The 17,381-nt window shown below is 31.8% G+C and overlaps 1 protein-coding gene across 2 annotated transcripts; it reads left to right on the top strand.

Moving 5' to 3' along the window:
- Positions 1 to 2,093: 2,093 nt before the first annotated feature.
- Positions 2,094 to 16,421, top strand: LOC108915098 (ornithine decarboxylase). 2 transcript variants are annotated; one of them, XM_018721063.2, is made up of 6 exons: positions 2,094 to 2,154; positions 5,007 to 5,221; positions 6,138 to 6,387; positions 9,606 to 9,903; positions 13,424 to 13,878; positions 16,260 to 16,421. In XM_018721063.2, exons 2-6 carry the CDS (start codon positions 5,020 to 5,022, stop codon positions 16,381 to 16,383), a joined length of 1,329 nt encoding a protein of 442 aa, XP_018576579.1. In that variant the 5' UTR covers positions 2,094 to 2,154; positions 5,007 to 5,019; the 3' UTR covers positions 16,384 to 16,421. The 2 variants fall into 2 exon arrangements, with proteins under 2 accessions (XP_018576579.1, XP_018576578.1); XM_018721062.1 differs by lacking the exon at positions 2,094 to 2,154 and adding an exon at positions 2,630 to 2,852.
- The last annotated feature ends 960 nt before the right edge of the window (positions 16,422 to 17,381 follow it).

Raw genomic sequence — 17,381 nt, 5'->3', positions numbered from 1 at the left:
CTCGAAAAGCGTTGCAGATTTTTTTTTTCGTACTATCTAATATACAGGCGTCTTTTATATCCCTCAGAATTTTTATATTTCAAAATGTTACGGCAATATGAAGGTTGAGAAACAGAATATGCATAAAATTGATATTAAATTATTATTATTTCAGTTGCAGTCAGTTACACTTATTATAGCAAAGTACCAATATGTCAAATAATTATTTAATACTTTTTTTAATTTAAAAAACTGTTTTAATTATTTATTTCAAAGTTTTGAAGTGAAACAATAAAATTATATACAATTTTTAAAGAAATTAATAAATGATAGCTCGGACTTAAGACGATTATATTGTAACCTGATGGATTATTTCTTTATTTATCTATATATCGTTATGACCAGTATCATAACGAGTCTGGATTTCAAAAAACAAACAAAATAACGACACAACGGGCTCGAACAACATTATTAATTAGTTTATTGACACGCGACAGAGCTTATCGAGATTCAGGGAATGCGCGATCCACAGCAAAATTTGGAATGACTTTGTCCATTATTCTTCGGAGATCTCTCCTGAATTCGACACTTCGCTTCGACACGCCCGTTTCTTGGGTCCAGACGTTGCCGTTCTTATCTTACTGGCGGAAACCCTGAATATCGAGACGTTTTAGCATAACTATGCCTTGTTAATCCTTCTCTAATTGACTGATTTTACATTTACCTAAATAATTTTGAAACTAAACTTACAAATAACCCTAGCCTTCCTCTAGTGACTCCGCATAGAAATACGGGACGGATTAGTCGATCTCATTTAATCTATTCTTACAGCTTGGAAAATCCGCCTAAAAACCAGCTATTTGACCTATTATTATTTTCCTGACAACATTCTAACAACTTTAAATATCTTGGAATTCCTACGTGTTCTTTCGAATGCATTTCGCGCGTTATTAGAAATATCGATTTCTTCGTTCCGTCCCAGACTACGCTGGCGTCTTCCGGGCGCAACAGATGATACGTTTTCAAGAAGCTACTTAACCCGAAGTGTTTTGAGATTGTTCTAATTATCAGTCTGTAAATTTATTAGTTTCCGCGACAAAAGCTCTTCAGACCACCCTCGTCTGACCGTGGTTGTTCTTAGAAGGCCTAATAGCCCCAGTCTCCCTGAAAACCGCCCCAATAAATTACTACGCGTCCAGGCTTTTGTTACAATATTAAAAAATGTAGGGACTTTTAAGTCCCCTAGGGACTAGGAATTAAATATCTCAAATACACTATATTAAAAATTGTGAAACTCTTTATATTTGTATACCAAGTAGTTCTACTAGATAATAAGATGCTATTGCATATGTAACGTTACTATATTTGAAATTGATTGGTAATGGGACTTCGTTGTGATTGTCTAGTTCTTGTAACTAGCTCTATAACTACCATACAGTGCGCAGGTGATGAGTAATCAGTAACGATTACTTAATAAGAAACTTCTTAATACTCGCGATTGCTGGAAAATATTTTGGATCGATATCACTACTTCAATGTGTAAAGTAAGTAATTGTCGTAATACCGCGAAGAATGAGCTTACCCAATCAGTAAGATAGTTCGAGCTGTTGTCACAGACTCAACACAGTGCTTTAAAAAAAATAGCGACAAACACTTTTTATTAAAATCATGAAATGTTTTTAATAAATATTTCAAATCTATGAGTAGGTATTTTTATTAAGTAGATACATTTGAACACTTGAAAATATTTAATCAATGATAATATTCAGCAAATTCATTTTCTTGAATACCAATCTTGCTATTATCAACATCGATATCATTAAAAAATAAAAATTAAAGAGTTACCTACTTAAACTATATTTTCACACTACTCCTTCAAACTCTCAATGCAATATTGTGCACCCCAAGAACATAAAGAAAGACAAAGAATTTTTAGTGAACGTATATTTTATTGCAACAATAGTCTACAATACCGCTTAAGACATGCTGGCAAATATAAAATGTGTGATCCATCTCATTGTTCTGTGAAACTTATCTTCTTTGTAAATATTTGAAATTATTTATCTAACATAAAAAACTATCATAGTTATTGTTCAGTTGTGAAACTGTCCGTCATCAGTCCTTACAATTTCTCATTGACAGTACAGGATAATATATTAAATTTCCTTACTCGTGGTAAGAACCAAATGCTATACAAGTCCTATATAATATATATAATTCTATAATTGTAAACTTTTTTATATTGTGTTTGGTTTAATCCAAACTATATCTGACTGAAGAAATGTTGATTAGATCCTTGTTTACATTGAAAGATAAAAAAAATAATATAACTAAGTGTGCAGAAAATTATGCAGTGATTTATTTAATTCACAATGTCATATTAATTCATCGTAATTGGAGTATCAAAACAATAGTTTATCACAACTTCGGTTGTTATTAAATATGACGATTATTATTTATATACAGCCTAATAAACTACTATTCGACATAGTCTCTGGTAAAATAACTTCGACGAATCTTTGTCTGTCTCAATCTTAAATAGATAACAAGATAACCCCCTCGTAACTTTTTATTGTGACCTTTTATGCAATATGTCAAAAGAATTAGTTAATTTCAGTTTATCTTTAGGGAATTTCTGCCATATAAATCACATTTAGTTCGAATGTAGAGACAGTAATAAAATTTGCAGTTGATGCAGCTGTGATTCCCTTATCATTTTTTTTGTTTGATTATAACGCGGAATATTATTTTTCTAACGAACAAAAACAGTTGATGTATATGTCCTTCAAACAATAAAATAGTACACTACAGTGGTCAAATATTTATATACTTGCAATTTTCATACACGGAAGATTCGCTAGATGTATTTTAAGGTAAATAATAATTTATCCTAATTAGTTATTAAATAGTAATCAAACGTAATCCTCAGTTTTCAAAGGAACACTAACAGACACTATATACAGGGTGTTGGGTGTTTCTAAAATGTATCACACAATTAAGGGGATACTCAGCATGATAAAATGATGGTAGTTAGTAAGGAACTTTTTTTGAAATATCAATTTTTTTAAGATTAAGAGCTTGTCAAAGTTTAATTCAATTTAATTTTTTTTAAATAACTTATTTTAACTGCCGGCGCACGTAAATCAGCTATAAATGAAGATAAGTCACTAGAGAAGTTGAGAAGAACACACATCTACAAAAATAACTAAAACTTCAGTGCCTCAAGTAGCCTTATATCACAATATTAGCGAGAGATCAGTAAGGAGGATATTGCTCAAAAATAAATTTCATCCGTATGAAGTACATTTAGTACAAGAATTAGATGAGGATGACCTTGTTAGAAGGATGCAATTTTGTGAGGAAATGATGAACAACATTGAGAATAATGGAAACTTTGTCAGTAATATACGTTTCTCCGATGAATCGATATTCTGCTTGAACGGTTTTATAAATCGACATACCTGTCGTTATTGGATAGAAAAAAATCAAACTCAATGTCCTCAGAAATTAAATGTATGGATGGGCATAATCAGAGGACACATCATCGGTCCATTCTTTCTTAGAGAAAATTTGAACTCTAATCGTTATTTACAACTTTTGTGTGAGCAAATTGTTCCAGCATTGATTCGTTTATTTCCAAACCAAGCAAATCCTGAACTACTGTCTATTGACATTTGGTACCAATAAGATGGAGCTGCGCCTGATTAAAGCTAGGGTGAAGAGGATATATTGAATGGCCACCGCGATCGCCAGATTTAAGTCCGTTAGACTATTTCCTTTGGGGTCATTTAAAATGTCTAAAAAACCAAACCTCAGTCGTTAGAAGTGTTGGATGATGTCTATTCAAGAAATATCACAGCATGCCATTCAAAATTCCTTAAGAACCTTCGTTGATCGATTAGCATTTTGTCCTGCTGCCGCAGGTCATCAGTTTGAACATTTATAATGAATCTTTTTTAATATAATATATTTTTTAATATTTTGCAATAACAAATTTCATTTTCATTAAATAAAACTTTTACTCTTTATTTATTTTATTCAACATTAAAAAACATTAACAGGGCGGTCCATTTTAAAAAACTGCCGACAAAGCCGTATCTCTAAAAATAAAGTAGATGTTGGAAAATAAAGTACATCATTAGTAAAATACTACAAAAAATTTTGTCAAACTTATGGTTCACCCTATACACAGGTGTTCCGAAACATTTGGCCAACCCTGTAGAATCCAATAATAATTGAAATATTAAAAAATTCTGAACTATTTTAGATCCTTATCAAATATTCAAATAATTTGCGTTTAAACGTATGGAACACTTGTTGTTAATGGTACATGTGCCACTTAGCAATGACATTTAAAAATATGACACATGCTTCATAAGTTATATCTCACCATTACTCAAATAGCACGTTGTTATATTTCAATATTCCTCTATCAAAAACATTTTCCTTGCTGACATTAAATTTGTACAAACAATGTCTAAATTATCTATTTTCCTAGTATGATAATTACATACAACATTATATAATTGAAAATTAGTTGATAAACATTTACACAATAAGTTATTTAATAATTTACAAATTTTAGTAGACAACCAGCATATCGTCCTTTACATGTTTACCATGCTTGTATATCTTGAGCAACCTACATTGAATCTCATGCATACATTTTGTAACAGTTATAATTTACTGAAATCAGTCAGTGTCATTATCTATAAATAATATTGCCATGAAGTAAATAATATGAGGTTTTATTACATTGTTATTAAATCAAACGGTTTTGAATACGGTGTTAAATTTTTATGTGCTCGAGAAAATAATCTGATCCTATTGTTCTAACTGATTAGGAATGGGTCAAACTAAATTTAATAAACCATTACATTTTAACAAATTTCTCCAAACCAAAATGCTGGATGCGCCACTGTTTTATCAACTATTATTATTGTTCTGGTAACCTTGCAATTTTTTACACTGGTGCCTATTGCAAATGTCTTTTCATTTTCAATTATTTCACTGTTCGATTATTGCAGGTAGAAGAAAGCGATGGCATTTTTAAACAATCACCATACTAAGGACGAGGACGATCGTATTCAAATTCTTCCCGAGTTAGATGTATGGTCGGTGATTAGAAAAATTGCACTCAGTGGCGTTCAAGAGAACCCTTTCTACGTTTGTGATGTTCCCGATCTCATCCGGAAATATCAAAATTGGAAAAAGACTATGCCTCGTGTCACCACACATTACGGTAAGTAACACGTATAAAATCGGAAATTAAACCGACAAACGAAGACGACAAATTCTAGAGATGAGACTTCTTATCGATTTGACATAAATCGTCTTATCCAAAACTGCTTCCTAATGGACCTAGGGCTCTTTGAAGATGATCCTTTGTTTCAAACTTAGATTAAGTATTAACTCTTATAAGAACAGGTCAAATCAAGAAATGACCTCCAAAAAATCTGAAAAAATTCATGCTTATGTTTTAGAGGTCACTGAACCCGAATCCGAGGTTTGTTTACCCTTTCGATACATCTTAAAGGTCATTCAAGGTCATTTCAAGATCATTCATGAAGTATTTTCGATAGAAAAGTTAAAATTAGTATGAAATATCTGAAAAAATTTGTCTGAATGTTTTTGAGGTCACTGAACGCGAATCCAAGGTTATTTAAGCTTCATCACGTCAGGTTCAAGGTGACTTGAAGGTCAAATCAAGAAATGACCTCCAAAAAATCTGAAAAAATTCATGCTTATGTTTTAGAGGTCACTGAACCCGAATCCGAGGTTTGCTTACCCCTACGATACACCCTAGAAGTCATTCAAGGTAATTCAAGAAAGTATTTTCCGATAGAAAAGTTAAAATCAGTCTGAAAAATCTGAAAAAATTCGTCTGAATGTTTTTGAGGTCACTGAACGCGAATGCAAGGTTATTCTGATATCTGACGATTGTCCCTAGACCAAATGTGTTATTAATATCAAAATCGTAAATTTCAGGGTTTTCTAGATTAAAAAGATACTCCTGTCTTGAGTGGCTAGAATGGGTACACGAAAAAAATCTATTTGAATTAAATAGCTAATAATAAATAATCAACCTAAAAATGGTATATCTAATTAATACACAAACATATGCCAAAGAACTTTTCAACGATGTTTCTAATTTGCAGCTGTTAAATGCAACGACAGTAGGATAGTGCTAGAGACTTTGGCAGCTCTTGGCATCGGTTTTGACTGTGCCTCGGAAGGAGAAATCAGGAAAGTGCTTTCATTGGGTGTCCATCCAAGCCGGATAGTGTACGCCAATCCGACTAAGAAGGAGTCGTACTTAAAATATGCCGCCGCGGTAGGGGTGGATTTGATGACGTTCGACAACGAGCATGAGTTGTACAAAATTAAGAGTTTTCATCCGAATGCAAAGTAAGTGGGATTTTGATGCTACATGTCCTGAAAAGGATTGTTTGCGGAAGTTGTTTGTGTCTTACTTTTTTACATAGTCCTTCATGGGCGCCGTTATCACGGAATCCAAGAATACGTTGTATTTACTTGTAGGTCTAAGGTCCGTGGGTAAATCGCACATGACGTAAAAACCAGGGACGGATTTAGAAAATTTTAAACTATAGAGGAAACGATGGCATATTTAAAATATGTACTTATTTGAAATTAAATTACTGATTGATACATCTTTATATTGTACATAATAGAAGTATAATTCAATTGCAGTAGCGGTAAGTGAAAGTTAACGCGGTCATATTTTGATAACAAAGGGTGGTACCAATTTTTAGGGATACAGCAATTTTTTTATTTTTCTGTAAATTTTCAGTTTTCATAAAGTTACAGCATTATGAAGTTTGATAAATAGAAAGTTAGTATCAAATTAAAATAGGTAAAACTAATAAGAAAATTTAATTTTGTCGAAAATTAAAAAACGACAGTTTTAATTATTAAAATAAATATTTTGTACAAAATGTGCAGTCGTTTTCGAGATCTGAGAATCAGCAACTCCAATATTAATTTTTTATTCCATTATAATTTATTTCATCATGGAAGTTTGTGTGTGAGCATAGGAACCATCTCATAAAAAAACAGTATGGGTATGGGATAAGTTCATTATCAAAATTTGGCTACTTTAATTTTCACATGAAAAGAAAGTACGACCCTGGAATGTACGATTTAGTGTCGGACACTAGAACAAACCGTAGTTTTTGAAGTTATAGTATTTTATTTAAACTTAAAAAAATAATAAGGAGGCAATAAATTTAACAAAGCAGTAACCTTTTTGGAATAAAAAATGCTAGTTTCCTTGATGGTGAAGCAAAAAGATCTTATATCAACGAATAACTAACCACAATGTCTTTAATACTATATCAATGTAAAATACACAGCAAAAAGTTTTTTTGTATAAATCATCTGCAGGTTTGTGAAAAATTGTGGAGTGGGTATATTCCAAAGCAGACAGAATATGTGTGAAAAATAGTACACAAAAAATTTCTATAGGTACTGTTATAGCTTTCTAAAAATTTCTGTTACTAATAAGTTTTTCGCTTATAAACAATTTTAATAAAATTGTTGCTATTTATGCTACCTCATCGAAAATAGCTGGATAGCTGGCAAAAAAATACAAATTTAAAAAAAGTACCCTCAACGACCAACAGGAGCCAAGATAAGAATTTTTTTAAATCGTAGCGCAATTGTTTATAATCATTAAGACTTGAATTTTTTGCGAAATAAAGTTTACGACGTAAACTACGATTTCCCGTGAATTGCATTGAAATATGTGGAAAATGAACGACTCACGAGCCTTTTAAAGAGAAGGTATTTGCTAAGTAAAATGTCCGGCGGGGTGGTGGGGGAAGCTCGTCCAAGCGAGTCGCGCGCGCGAGAAAAATGAAATCCAAAGTTCAAATTGATGCGCGCTTCTTTTCTTCTTCTTTTTTTTAAACTGGGGTAGCTCGACGAAAAACTAACAATGGGCATATTTACGAATTCGTAGAATAGCCTCAAACCCCAGAAAAAATGCAATTTTGACTATGCTGCAAAGATTCATATGATAAAGAAGAAGAAAATGATATGGAATCAAATTCACCGCCTTTCAAGAAGTTAAAATTGTAATTTTATCGACCGCATTATTTTTATTAATATTTTTTAATTTTGAGAATTTTGCAATAAATTCAAATGCTTTTTATTCTTTTTTAAATCTTTTAACAATAAATAATAATTTGAAAATAATTTGTGAATTTTTACTTTAATTTTACATTTAAATCGTAATTAAATAGCTAACAAAATATTGAAAAAACAAGTTTACTTTGCCTTAATATGTAAAAGAAATAACTTTTTAAATGAACGATAGCTTCATTTATTTATTTAATAATAGTAAAATAATTCCGAAATTGAAATTTTAATTAATATTTCGTTTAACAATAATTTTTGTGACATTTTTGTAAATTAAAAAAAAATAATTATAAAAGATGCATTTTTTCTGGGGTTCAGGGCTATTCTACGAATTCGTAAATATGCCCATTGTTATTTTTTCGTCGAGCTACCCCAGTTTAAAAAAAAAAAAAGTTTCTACGATGAATAGAAGCCGAGATATTGCAAAATTTACAGCGCGCACTTCCCCCACCACCACGCCGCCGGCCGCCGGACAGTTTACTTAGCAAGTACCTTCTCTTTAAAGGGCTCGTGAGTCGTTAATTTTCCACATTTTTCAATGCAATTCACGGGAAATCGTAGTTTACGTCGTAAACTTTATTTTGCGAAAAATTCAAGCCTTAATGTTTATAAACAATTGCGCTACGATTTTAAAAGAAATCTTATCTTGGCTCTTGTCGGTCGTAGAGGGTACTTTTTTTTAAATTTGTATTTTTTTGCGAGCCATCCATTGCATCTATTTTCGGTGAGGTAGCATAAATAGCAACAATTTTATTCAAATTGTTTATAAGCGAAAACGCACTGTCTTTTAATGCACAATTTGATAATGTTAATGTCAAAAAAAACGGTGATATTTTTAATAGGTCGCTTAATTACGTCATTCAAGATTACAATGACGCTTTCAGAATCATGTTGGTTGAAAATTAACGCCTGTACAGAGGCTTAAAGTTCATAACTTATGGAGCCTCCGCTATAAATAAATAGAATTGTGCGAAAACTATTGCAATTACAGCGCCCACTTTTGGCACACTTTTAAAGTATGACAAAACCCTCAACTTGTCATGGGTTTTATAAAATTTCAACAATAAATGCGATAGTTATCAACAAATTAAAAAATGGGTACTTTTCTTGTTTTTTTGCAATAACTTTTTTGTTTATTAACCCATTTTAATTTAACAAGTCTGATTTTGTAGATAATTTTATTCCCTATAAGCTGTCTGCGAGTCACTTTTCGTTTAAATTGATGGTTTTCCCTGCAAAGTGAAAAAATTGTTTACCTAACTTATTTGTTTAAATAGAAAAGTTAGCTAATAACATTTTTTGACTCACGAGATGAAAGATGGCTTGTATTATGTTCCTTTAGACAATTTTACAATAATATCGCGGATAGGAATTTTTTCGAGTAAAAATTTTATTTGCTTGGCCTATTAGTATATTTCAACTTAAAGTAAAAGTAAAACAGTATTTCGACAACAAATCTGTTTCAGGTTGCTCATTCGAATCAAATGCGACGATTTAACGGCGTTGTACGTCTTCGGGGAGAAATACGGATGTGACTATGAAACTGAGGCTGCGGACCTGTTGAAAACTGCCTTTTCTTTGGACCTAAATGTTGTAGGGGTGGCCTTTCACATTGGTTCCGGTAGCAAAAATTTTTCGATATTCAAAAGCGCTTTCGCTGCGGCGAGACACGTCTTCGACGAGGCCGCCAAAGTGGGTTATGATTTTAATTTGTTGGATATAGGTGGGGGATTTCCCGGAGAAAAATGTACATCCATTAAGGAGGTAAGTGTTTATCAAATAGGTGCAGGATAATTTCTTCTAGGGAAAAATGCTAAACACCAAATGGAGCAAATTTTGTTGCAATATCAAAGAAATTATAAAAATGACCTTACTGAAATGTCCCACTAGTCCAGGCGGTACTTGTTTCGGGTTGGGTAAAACGCATATGATCGGAGATATTTGCTTTAACGGCTTCTAAATAACATCAGAAATGATAATATTTCTATGCAAATAAAAAAAACGTGGGCTTAATTGTTATTGCAAAAAAGTATAAAAAAATAGCAAAAAAATTCATTTTTTTCTTGGATTTCTCGTCGACAACTTAGCAACTATTCATTTTAGACAAAAATGGAAGAGGAAAAAAAGTTTTGTAATTAAATTTTGATCAAGATAGAGTTAGTTGCAATTCGAAAAAATAATTATTGTTGTTGCAAAAATCGGAAAAATCATTTAAAAAATTGCAAAAAATGCTAGTTTATTTGTCAATTTTTTTCAGACACTTGAATAATACCTAGGATCTTCATACTTTTCCCAATTAAACTTCTTAGTGCATAGAATCATCACACCAAATTTCATCCAATTCGGTTCGATAGTTTTTACATAATAATTGTTTAATTTTTTTATTTTTTTTAAATTAAAAAATTTTCAAAATCAAATTTCTAAAAATCTAAAGCCTTTGAATACTTGAAAATTTCACCACAAAAAGAAGAGCTCTCAAGCTTTAAAATGCTTTTTGAAAAATTCAAATCGGACGATTAGGTGAGCCGTGGTGATTGTTTAAACATTTTCGCAATTTTCACGCTTATAAACAATTGCAATAATTTAATGTTTTTTCAAATTTTTTTTTATTTTAAAATATGGTTTGAAAGTACTCGGAAAGGCGAGTATTTAAAAAAAAACCTGATGATCCGCCCATTATTTTCGGAGTTATAGCCCGTTAAAGTTAACCCTTATTTACAGCAAAACTATAAGGGCTGTTTTTTGAACCAATAGGTTTGTTATTCCGAGTACTTTCCAGATATAAATTTTCAAAATTTGCAATCACGGGCGTCCCATTTAAAATGTCACTCAAAGATATTCAAGACCGCGTGAAATCAATGAGGTATCAGTGGTGGGGGGAGCAAACACACAGCTACTCCGATCTGAATTCTCGAGTTCAAAATTGCGACACTCGGAAAAATTTCACTTATCTCAGCGTCTAATGGACCAATTTCGATGATTTTTTTTTAAATCGATGTCTCGCAACTAAAAAATTCAATTATCATATTTTCAACTACATTTTATTATTAATTATTGGACTTTTGACATGCCGATAAACAGTTACTTTAAAAAATGATTAATTTATTATGTTTATTTATTTACTATGTTAATTTTCACGACCAAAATTTTTGCATGTTGCACCATGTTGTTGGTATTAATTAAGTATCCAAAAGATTCTTATACTTTTTTTTATAAATAAAAAATAAATTTTAGATAAATATTTTAAAAGTAAACGAAAAAATTAAAATTATAATTATTCACAATTTATTTTTTTTTGAAAGATTTTTAGAAATTTATCGTACAACTAAAAATTAATACCAATTTTCAGTTGTTTATTTAAATAATTATTGTTTAAACAATTTTATAATATTTAAACAAACTTACTAGTATTACCTGGTGCAACATGCAAAAATTTTGGTCGTGAATATTAACATAGTAAATAAATAAACATAATAAATTAATCATTTTTTAAAGTAACTGTTTATCGGCATGTCAAAAGTCCAATAATTAATAATAAAAGGTAGTTGAAAATATGATAATTGAATTTTTTAAGTTGCGAGACATCGATTTAAAAAAAAATCATCGAAATTGGTCCATTAGAAGCTGAGATAAGTGAAATTTTTCCGAGCGTCGCAGTTTTGAACTCGAGAATTCAGATCGGAGTAGCTGTGTGTTTGCTCCCCCCACCACTGATACCTCATTGATTTCACGCGGTCTTGAATATCTTTGAGTGACATTTTAAATGGGACGCCCGTGATTGCAAATTTTGAAAATTTATATCTGGAAAGTACTCGGAATGACAAACCTATTAGTTCAAAAAACAGCCCTTATACCCTTATAGTTTTGCTGTAAATAAGGGTTAACTTTAACGGGCTATAACTCCGAAAATAATGGGCGGATCATCAGGTTTTTTTTTAAATACTCGTCTTTCCGAGTACTTTCAAACCATATTTTAAAATTAAAAAAAATAAAAAAACATTAAATTATTGCAATTGTTTATAAGCGTGAAAATTGCGAAAATGTTTAAACAATCACCACGGCTCACCTAATCGTCCGATTTGAATTTTTCAAAAAGCATTTTAAAGCTTGAGAGCTCTTCTTTTTGTGGTGAAATTTTCAAGTATTCAAAGGCTTTAGATTTTTAGAAATTTGATTTTGAAAATTTTTTAATTTAAAAAAAAAAAAAAAAATTAAACAATTATTATGTAAAAACTATCGAACCGAATTGGATGAAATTTGGTGTGATGATTCTATGCACTAAGAAGTTTAATTGGGAAAAGTATGAAGATCCTAGGTATTATTCAAGTGTCTGAAAAAAATTGACAAATAAACTAGCATTTTTTGCAATTTTTTAAATGATTTTTCCGATTTTTGCAACAACAATAATTATTTTTTCGAATTGCAACTAACTCTATCTTGTTCAAAATTTAATTACAAAACTTTTTTTCCTCTTCCATTTTTGTCTAAAATGAATAGTTGCTAAGTTGTCGACGAGAAATCCAAGAAAAAAATGATTTTTTTTGTTATTTTTTTATACTTTTTTGTAATAACAATTAAGCCCACGTTTTTTTTATTTGCATAGAAAAATTATCATTTCTGATGTTATTTAGAAGCCGTTAAAGCAAAAATTTCCGATCATATGCGTTTTACCCAAGTACACCCTTTGTAAGACAGATACCGCCTGGACTAAACTCTTATAGTCCAAGCATTCTGTGATAGCCTAATGTTAAATTTGCAGAAATTATTACCTGGAAAAAAATACAGGGCCTTCATTAATGTCCGAGACCCACGTAACCGCGACGATAGGCAACCAACATTATATTTCCCAATACAAATTGGTATTCCATAAAAATTAAAACACTGAATCAGTCTATGGCACCAGTGGTGTAGATATTTTATTTTTATCAAAGGAAAAGGTAATTTAAGAAAGATGTCATTTTAGCCGTTTATTTTGATTTATTAATTTAGAAATTTATATTAACTCAGAACTGAAATGAAGAAATCCGGCTTACACCTGGATAAGTCAAATTCAAAAAAACAATTTACAATTGATTGTTGAACATTTAATGTTTATTAAAAATTTTATTTATTACATATTGCATACATCTTGCCATAAAATTTTTATGTTCCAGGTAAAAAATTAGTCATGTTTACACTTGTTAATCAGCATAATTATTTGTACAGTTATTAACTTTCATTGTAGAACAGTAGTCAATAATAAAACACTACACATTTTTTTATGCAAACACCCCATTTTTTTTAGATTGGCGGAATTATAAACGAGGCCATAGAAGAATACTTCCCTGATCCGACAGTCCGTATTACATCTGAGCCCGGTCGGTACTACGTCAATTCCGCTTTTACTCTAGTTACGAGTATCCACTCACTAAAAGCCACAAAAACCCAGACTAACGAGAGATCTTACGCTTACTACGTTGACGTTGGGGTATACGGAGGACTCATTCCAATTCTATTCGACGAGAATTACTCGTTCCAACCACTAAATACCAAAATCGGCGGCGAACTCTATCCCACCGTCATTTGGGGACCCACATGTGATTCCTGGGACAAACTAGCGAAGAATATTCTGCTTCCCAAATTGAATAGTGGCGACTGGCTGGTGGTGGAAGACGCTGGTGCGTACACCGTGGCTATGTCATTCGAGTTTAATGGCATGGACACGCCCAAAGTGCACAGCGTCATTGATGAAAATAATTGGTAAGCATCTAGGCCTATATAGGCTATTGATTACGTCTTAAAATAGACCAGGCAATAAAGAGAAAAATATCTAGATTTTCGCGGCCCGGTCCGATTTGAATGCGGTTTTTTGTATTTTATTCAGAAAGACCGTCGGAAAAAAGTCCCGCCTTTTTTATTATCCGGAAGTGGCGGAAATGCATCGCGGGTGCATGAAGTGCATCTAGAAGTGTATCGCATCCGAGAAACTTGCCAAAGTGCACGAAATACCGCAAAAATTGGTACTCGGGGGTTTTGGGGGGCGCAGAATTCGAATATGCATATATCCAGTCCACTCGACCCCCCGGAGGGCGACTTCCGGGTGAAAAAATCTAAAGTTCCCGAAATAACTGGAAAAATGGATTTCGGGGTTTTCTGCCGGTGCTGATTTCGAATCTGACCCTGCCAAATGCGTCCGATGACTATTTCTGATAATTTTGGGCAAGGGCGTTAATCTTCTAAGAAGGATGAATATAAATTAATGGAAAATCATAGGACAAAACTCAATCTAAAAAATTCGGTTGGAAAAAAAAGGATAAGGCTGATAATTTGTTTAAATATATTTATTGTTCTAAAGTATAAAAGTATATTTATACACATTATAATTTTCTATCCCCAAAATACTCATTATTCCATGTTACCAGTTCATGAATATTATAACCCCCCCTCCCCCCCACCGCCCCCTTTGTCCGATTGCAATTGACCTTTTTTTTTTGGAGATCGATTTCTTTGTAAACAAATTTGACTTCCAGAGTTTTGTCAAGACCTTTTTTTTTTAAACATCCATTTCTCCGGGTCTGTCTTTGTAAAGCACCGATTTTCAGATATCCGGTTTTGGCGATTCAAGTAACGGGTTATTCGAATAACCGGTTTTAGCAACAATTCGACTAACCGGTTTTATCTGAAATCGGTTTTTACGGAACCCGGTTAACCGGTTTCACTTTTTTCCGGTTTTTGCCAGCACTACCCTCCACGAGCACAGGGGATATTTTTCACCCTCAGATTCGGAATCAGCACCCGCGAGAACCCCCGAGATACATTTTTCCAAATAGCTTATTTAAAAAATTTAAAAAAATTATTTACTGCAAAATATATTAAAAACAATTTAACAAAAAAATGCAAAAAATTCAATTTTTTGTTTTTCTTTACTTTTATGCAAATAACTTTTTTCTGAGCAGAGATAGGTACAGGCATTGCTTCATAGAAAAAAAAGTATATAAAATTTCCTTCAAAACAAGAGATTGTAGAGTATTTTTTGATGAAAATTGACTGATATAAGGCCGCTCAAACTTAGTCATTTTTTCAATTTTCGTCGCATTTACCCTTATACGTTTTAATTCTCATTTTTTTGCAAAAAAGGAAGGAAATAAGACGTTCAAGGATTTTCATCACATGACCTGTTCGAAGGGTCATTAAAAATGAAAAAATAAGTGTGAAAAGCACTTTTGCAGTTTTTTAAATACAGCACGAAAACGAAGCAAAATTTCGTTATAGTTCATAGGAAAAATTTTGTAGAGAATTGAATTTCTCACCGAAATGGCTTATTTAAAAAATGTAAAAGAAAAAGTTTATGCAAAAAATCGTTAATAAACAATTTTAAAGGAAGCAAAAAATAAGATTTTTTGATTTTTTTACTTTTTTAATAAAATAATTTAGTAAAAACTTGAGAATTTAAGTACAATAAAGTTTATTAATAATGTATATACAGTGTGTCAACGGATGGAGTTGACAAGAGGAGAAACTCTTTTGTTTTTGACTGTATCGAAAAATGTCACTCTTTATAAAAAGTTCCTCGAAAAAATTAGACTTGTCATACAAACACCTTAGATTTGATGTATAGGGTGCTCATAAATTAAAAAAAAACACGAAAATACTCAAGAGAGAAGTACCATTATTTATTGTTTTACACGATATTTTTATAGATCAAATCTCTCAAAAAAAAAAACTAGAGGCAAAAAAGTAAAAAAAATTGAATTTTTTGCTTTTTTCAAATTGTTTATTAACGATTATTTTGCGTAAAATTTTCTTTTTAAATTTTATAAGCTATTTCGATGAGAAATTCAATTCTCTAAATAATTTTCCCGATGAACTACAGCGAAATTTTGCTTCGTTTTCGAGCTACAATTAAAAAATTGAAAGAGGTGCATTTTCACCCCTATCTCCAATTTTCACCCTCTAATTTAATAGCACTCCGTGGTCTTTTCATTCTAAATGACCATTTGAACGATTCATGCACTAAAAACCCATCAACGTTGTAGTTATATACCTTATGACATAATCAATAGCCTAATCATATCATTAATAGCATCGATAATAATGAAATGATACTTTATTTTTAATTTTCTTAATCGTTCGTATTTTAGGAAATATTTAACTCAAGAAGTACCTTTCCCTATGGCTGTGGAGAAATTTGTCCGAGGGACGACTCTGGATAACTACAGAACGGGACTAAGTAGCTCAAACAAATTTAGGACAAATTATTTTTAAAGATCCCTGAAATTAGCAAATAAATAACATTCGCACCGCCCTAGTTTTTATTCAGAAGTTCAATTTACCCAAAATATTTGGCTTTTAAAGTTCATTAACGATTCGACAAGTTCAATAGGTCTGTCTCTAATTGTACATAGAGATTATACAAGCTCTAACAACTATATGTTAGGAGAAGCTATAATTTTGGTAATAACAGTTAAATCATCAACAGTATCAACTGTGTTGAACATTAGCATCCTCATTTTTCAACCAACCAACCATCATAGCATTTGGATTACTATTTTAAAAATAAGTAAATTTGTAATGATCTTTAAACCTGTCACAGTAATATTTCGTTAATGCTGACAACTAAATGTTCATACGCGTTTTTAGCCTTAAAAACCAAGTAGGTGCTGGAAATAAAAAAGTCCATTGTTATAATTCGTAAGTCTGTCACTAACCGTGACGATTTCGAACAATGACGCGTGGCTCAACAATCTCAAAAAGTGCGTAAAATAATAATATGAGCGAGGCAAATCGATGAAAAAAATTGCTGGCGAAGTGAATATGCCGAAATCCACGCAAAAAAGAGTTGTGGTCGATAGCCTAAAGTGATGAAAAGGGCACAAATACCCCTTGTTAACATCTACAAGTGCTTTAAAGGAGAGAAATTACCGCGGTGTGGAACCAAGAGAGACAATAGTATCGAGGGAATATTGTCGTCTATGGAAATACAACTGTGGTTACAATCCTTAAAGGTGAATAATTATTTATTAATGTTGAAAGTTATTTTCATCTAGCCCAACGAAAATCCGCTGAGTACGAAAAGAAAAACCGTTTAGTTTGGATTAAATCCCAATTCCAACAGGTGCATACGATCGAATTTAAAAAAAAAATGGTTTGAAACTGATATTGTCTTGAGCTGGCCGTCAAGAAACCCCTACCTAAATGTCACCGAAACATTATAACTTATAAGAAAAAGTTCTTGGGGAACGACAGCCAAAGGAAAATTCCTG

The sequence above is a fragment of the Anoplophora glabripennis genome, unplaced genomic scaffold (genome assembly GCF_000390285.2).
Source record: "Anoplophora glabripennis isolate ALB-LARVAE unplaced genomic scaffold, Agla_2.0 scaffold970, whole genome shotgun sequence".
NCBI lineage: Eukaryota > Metazoa > Arthropoda > Insecta > Coleoptera > Cerambycidae > Anoplophora > Anoplophora glabripennis.
The sequence above is the reverse complement of the archived record's forward strand: the minus strand, read 5'-3'. Positions and strand labels throughout refer to the sequence as shown.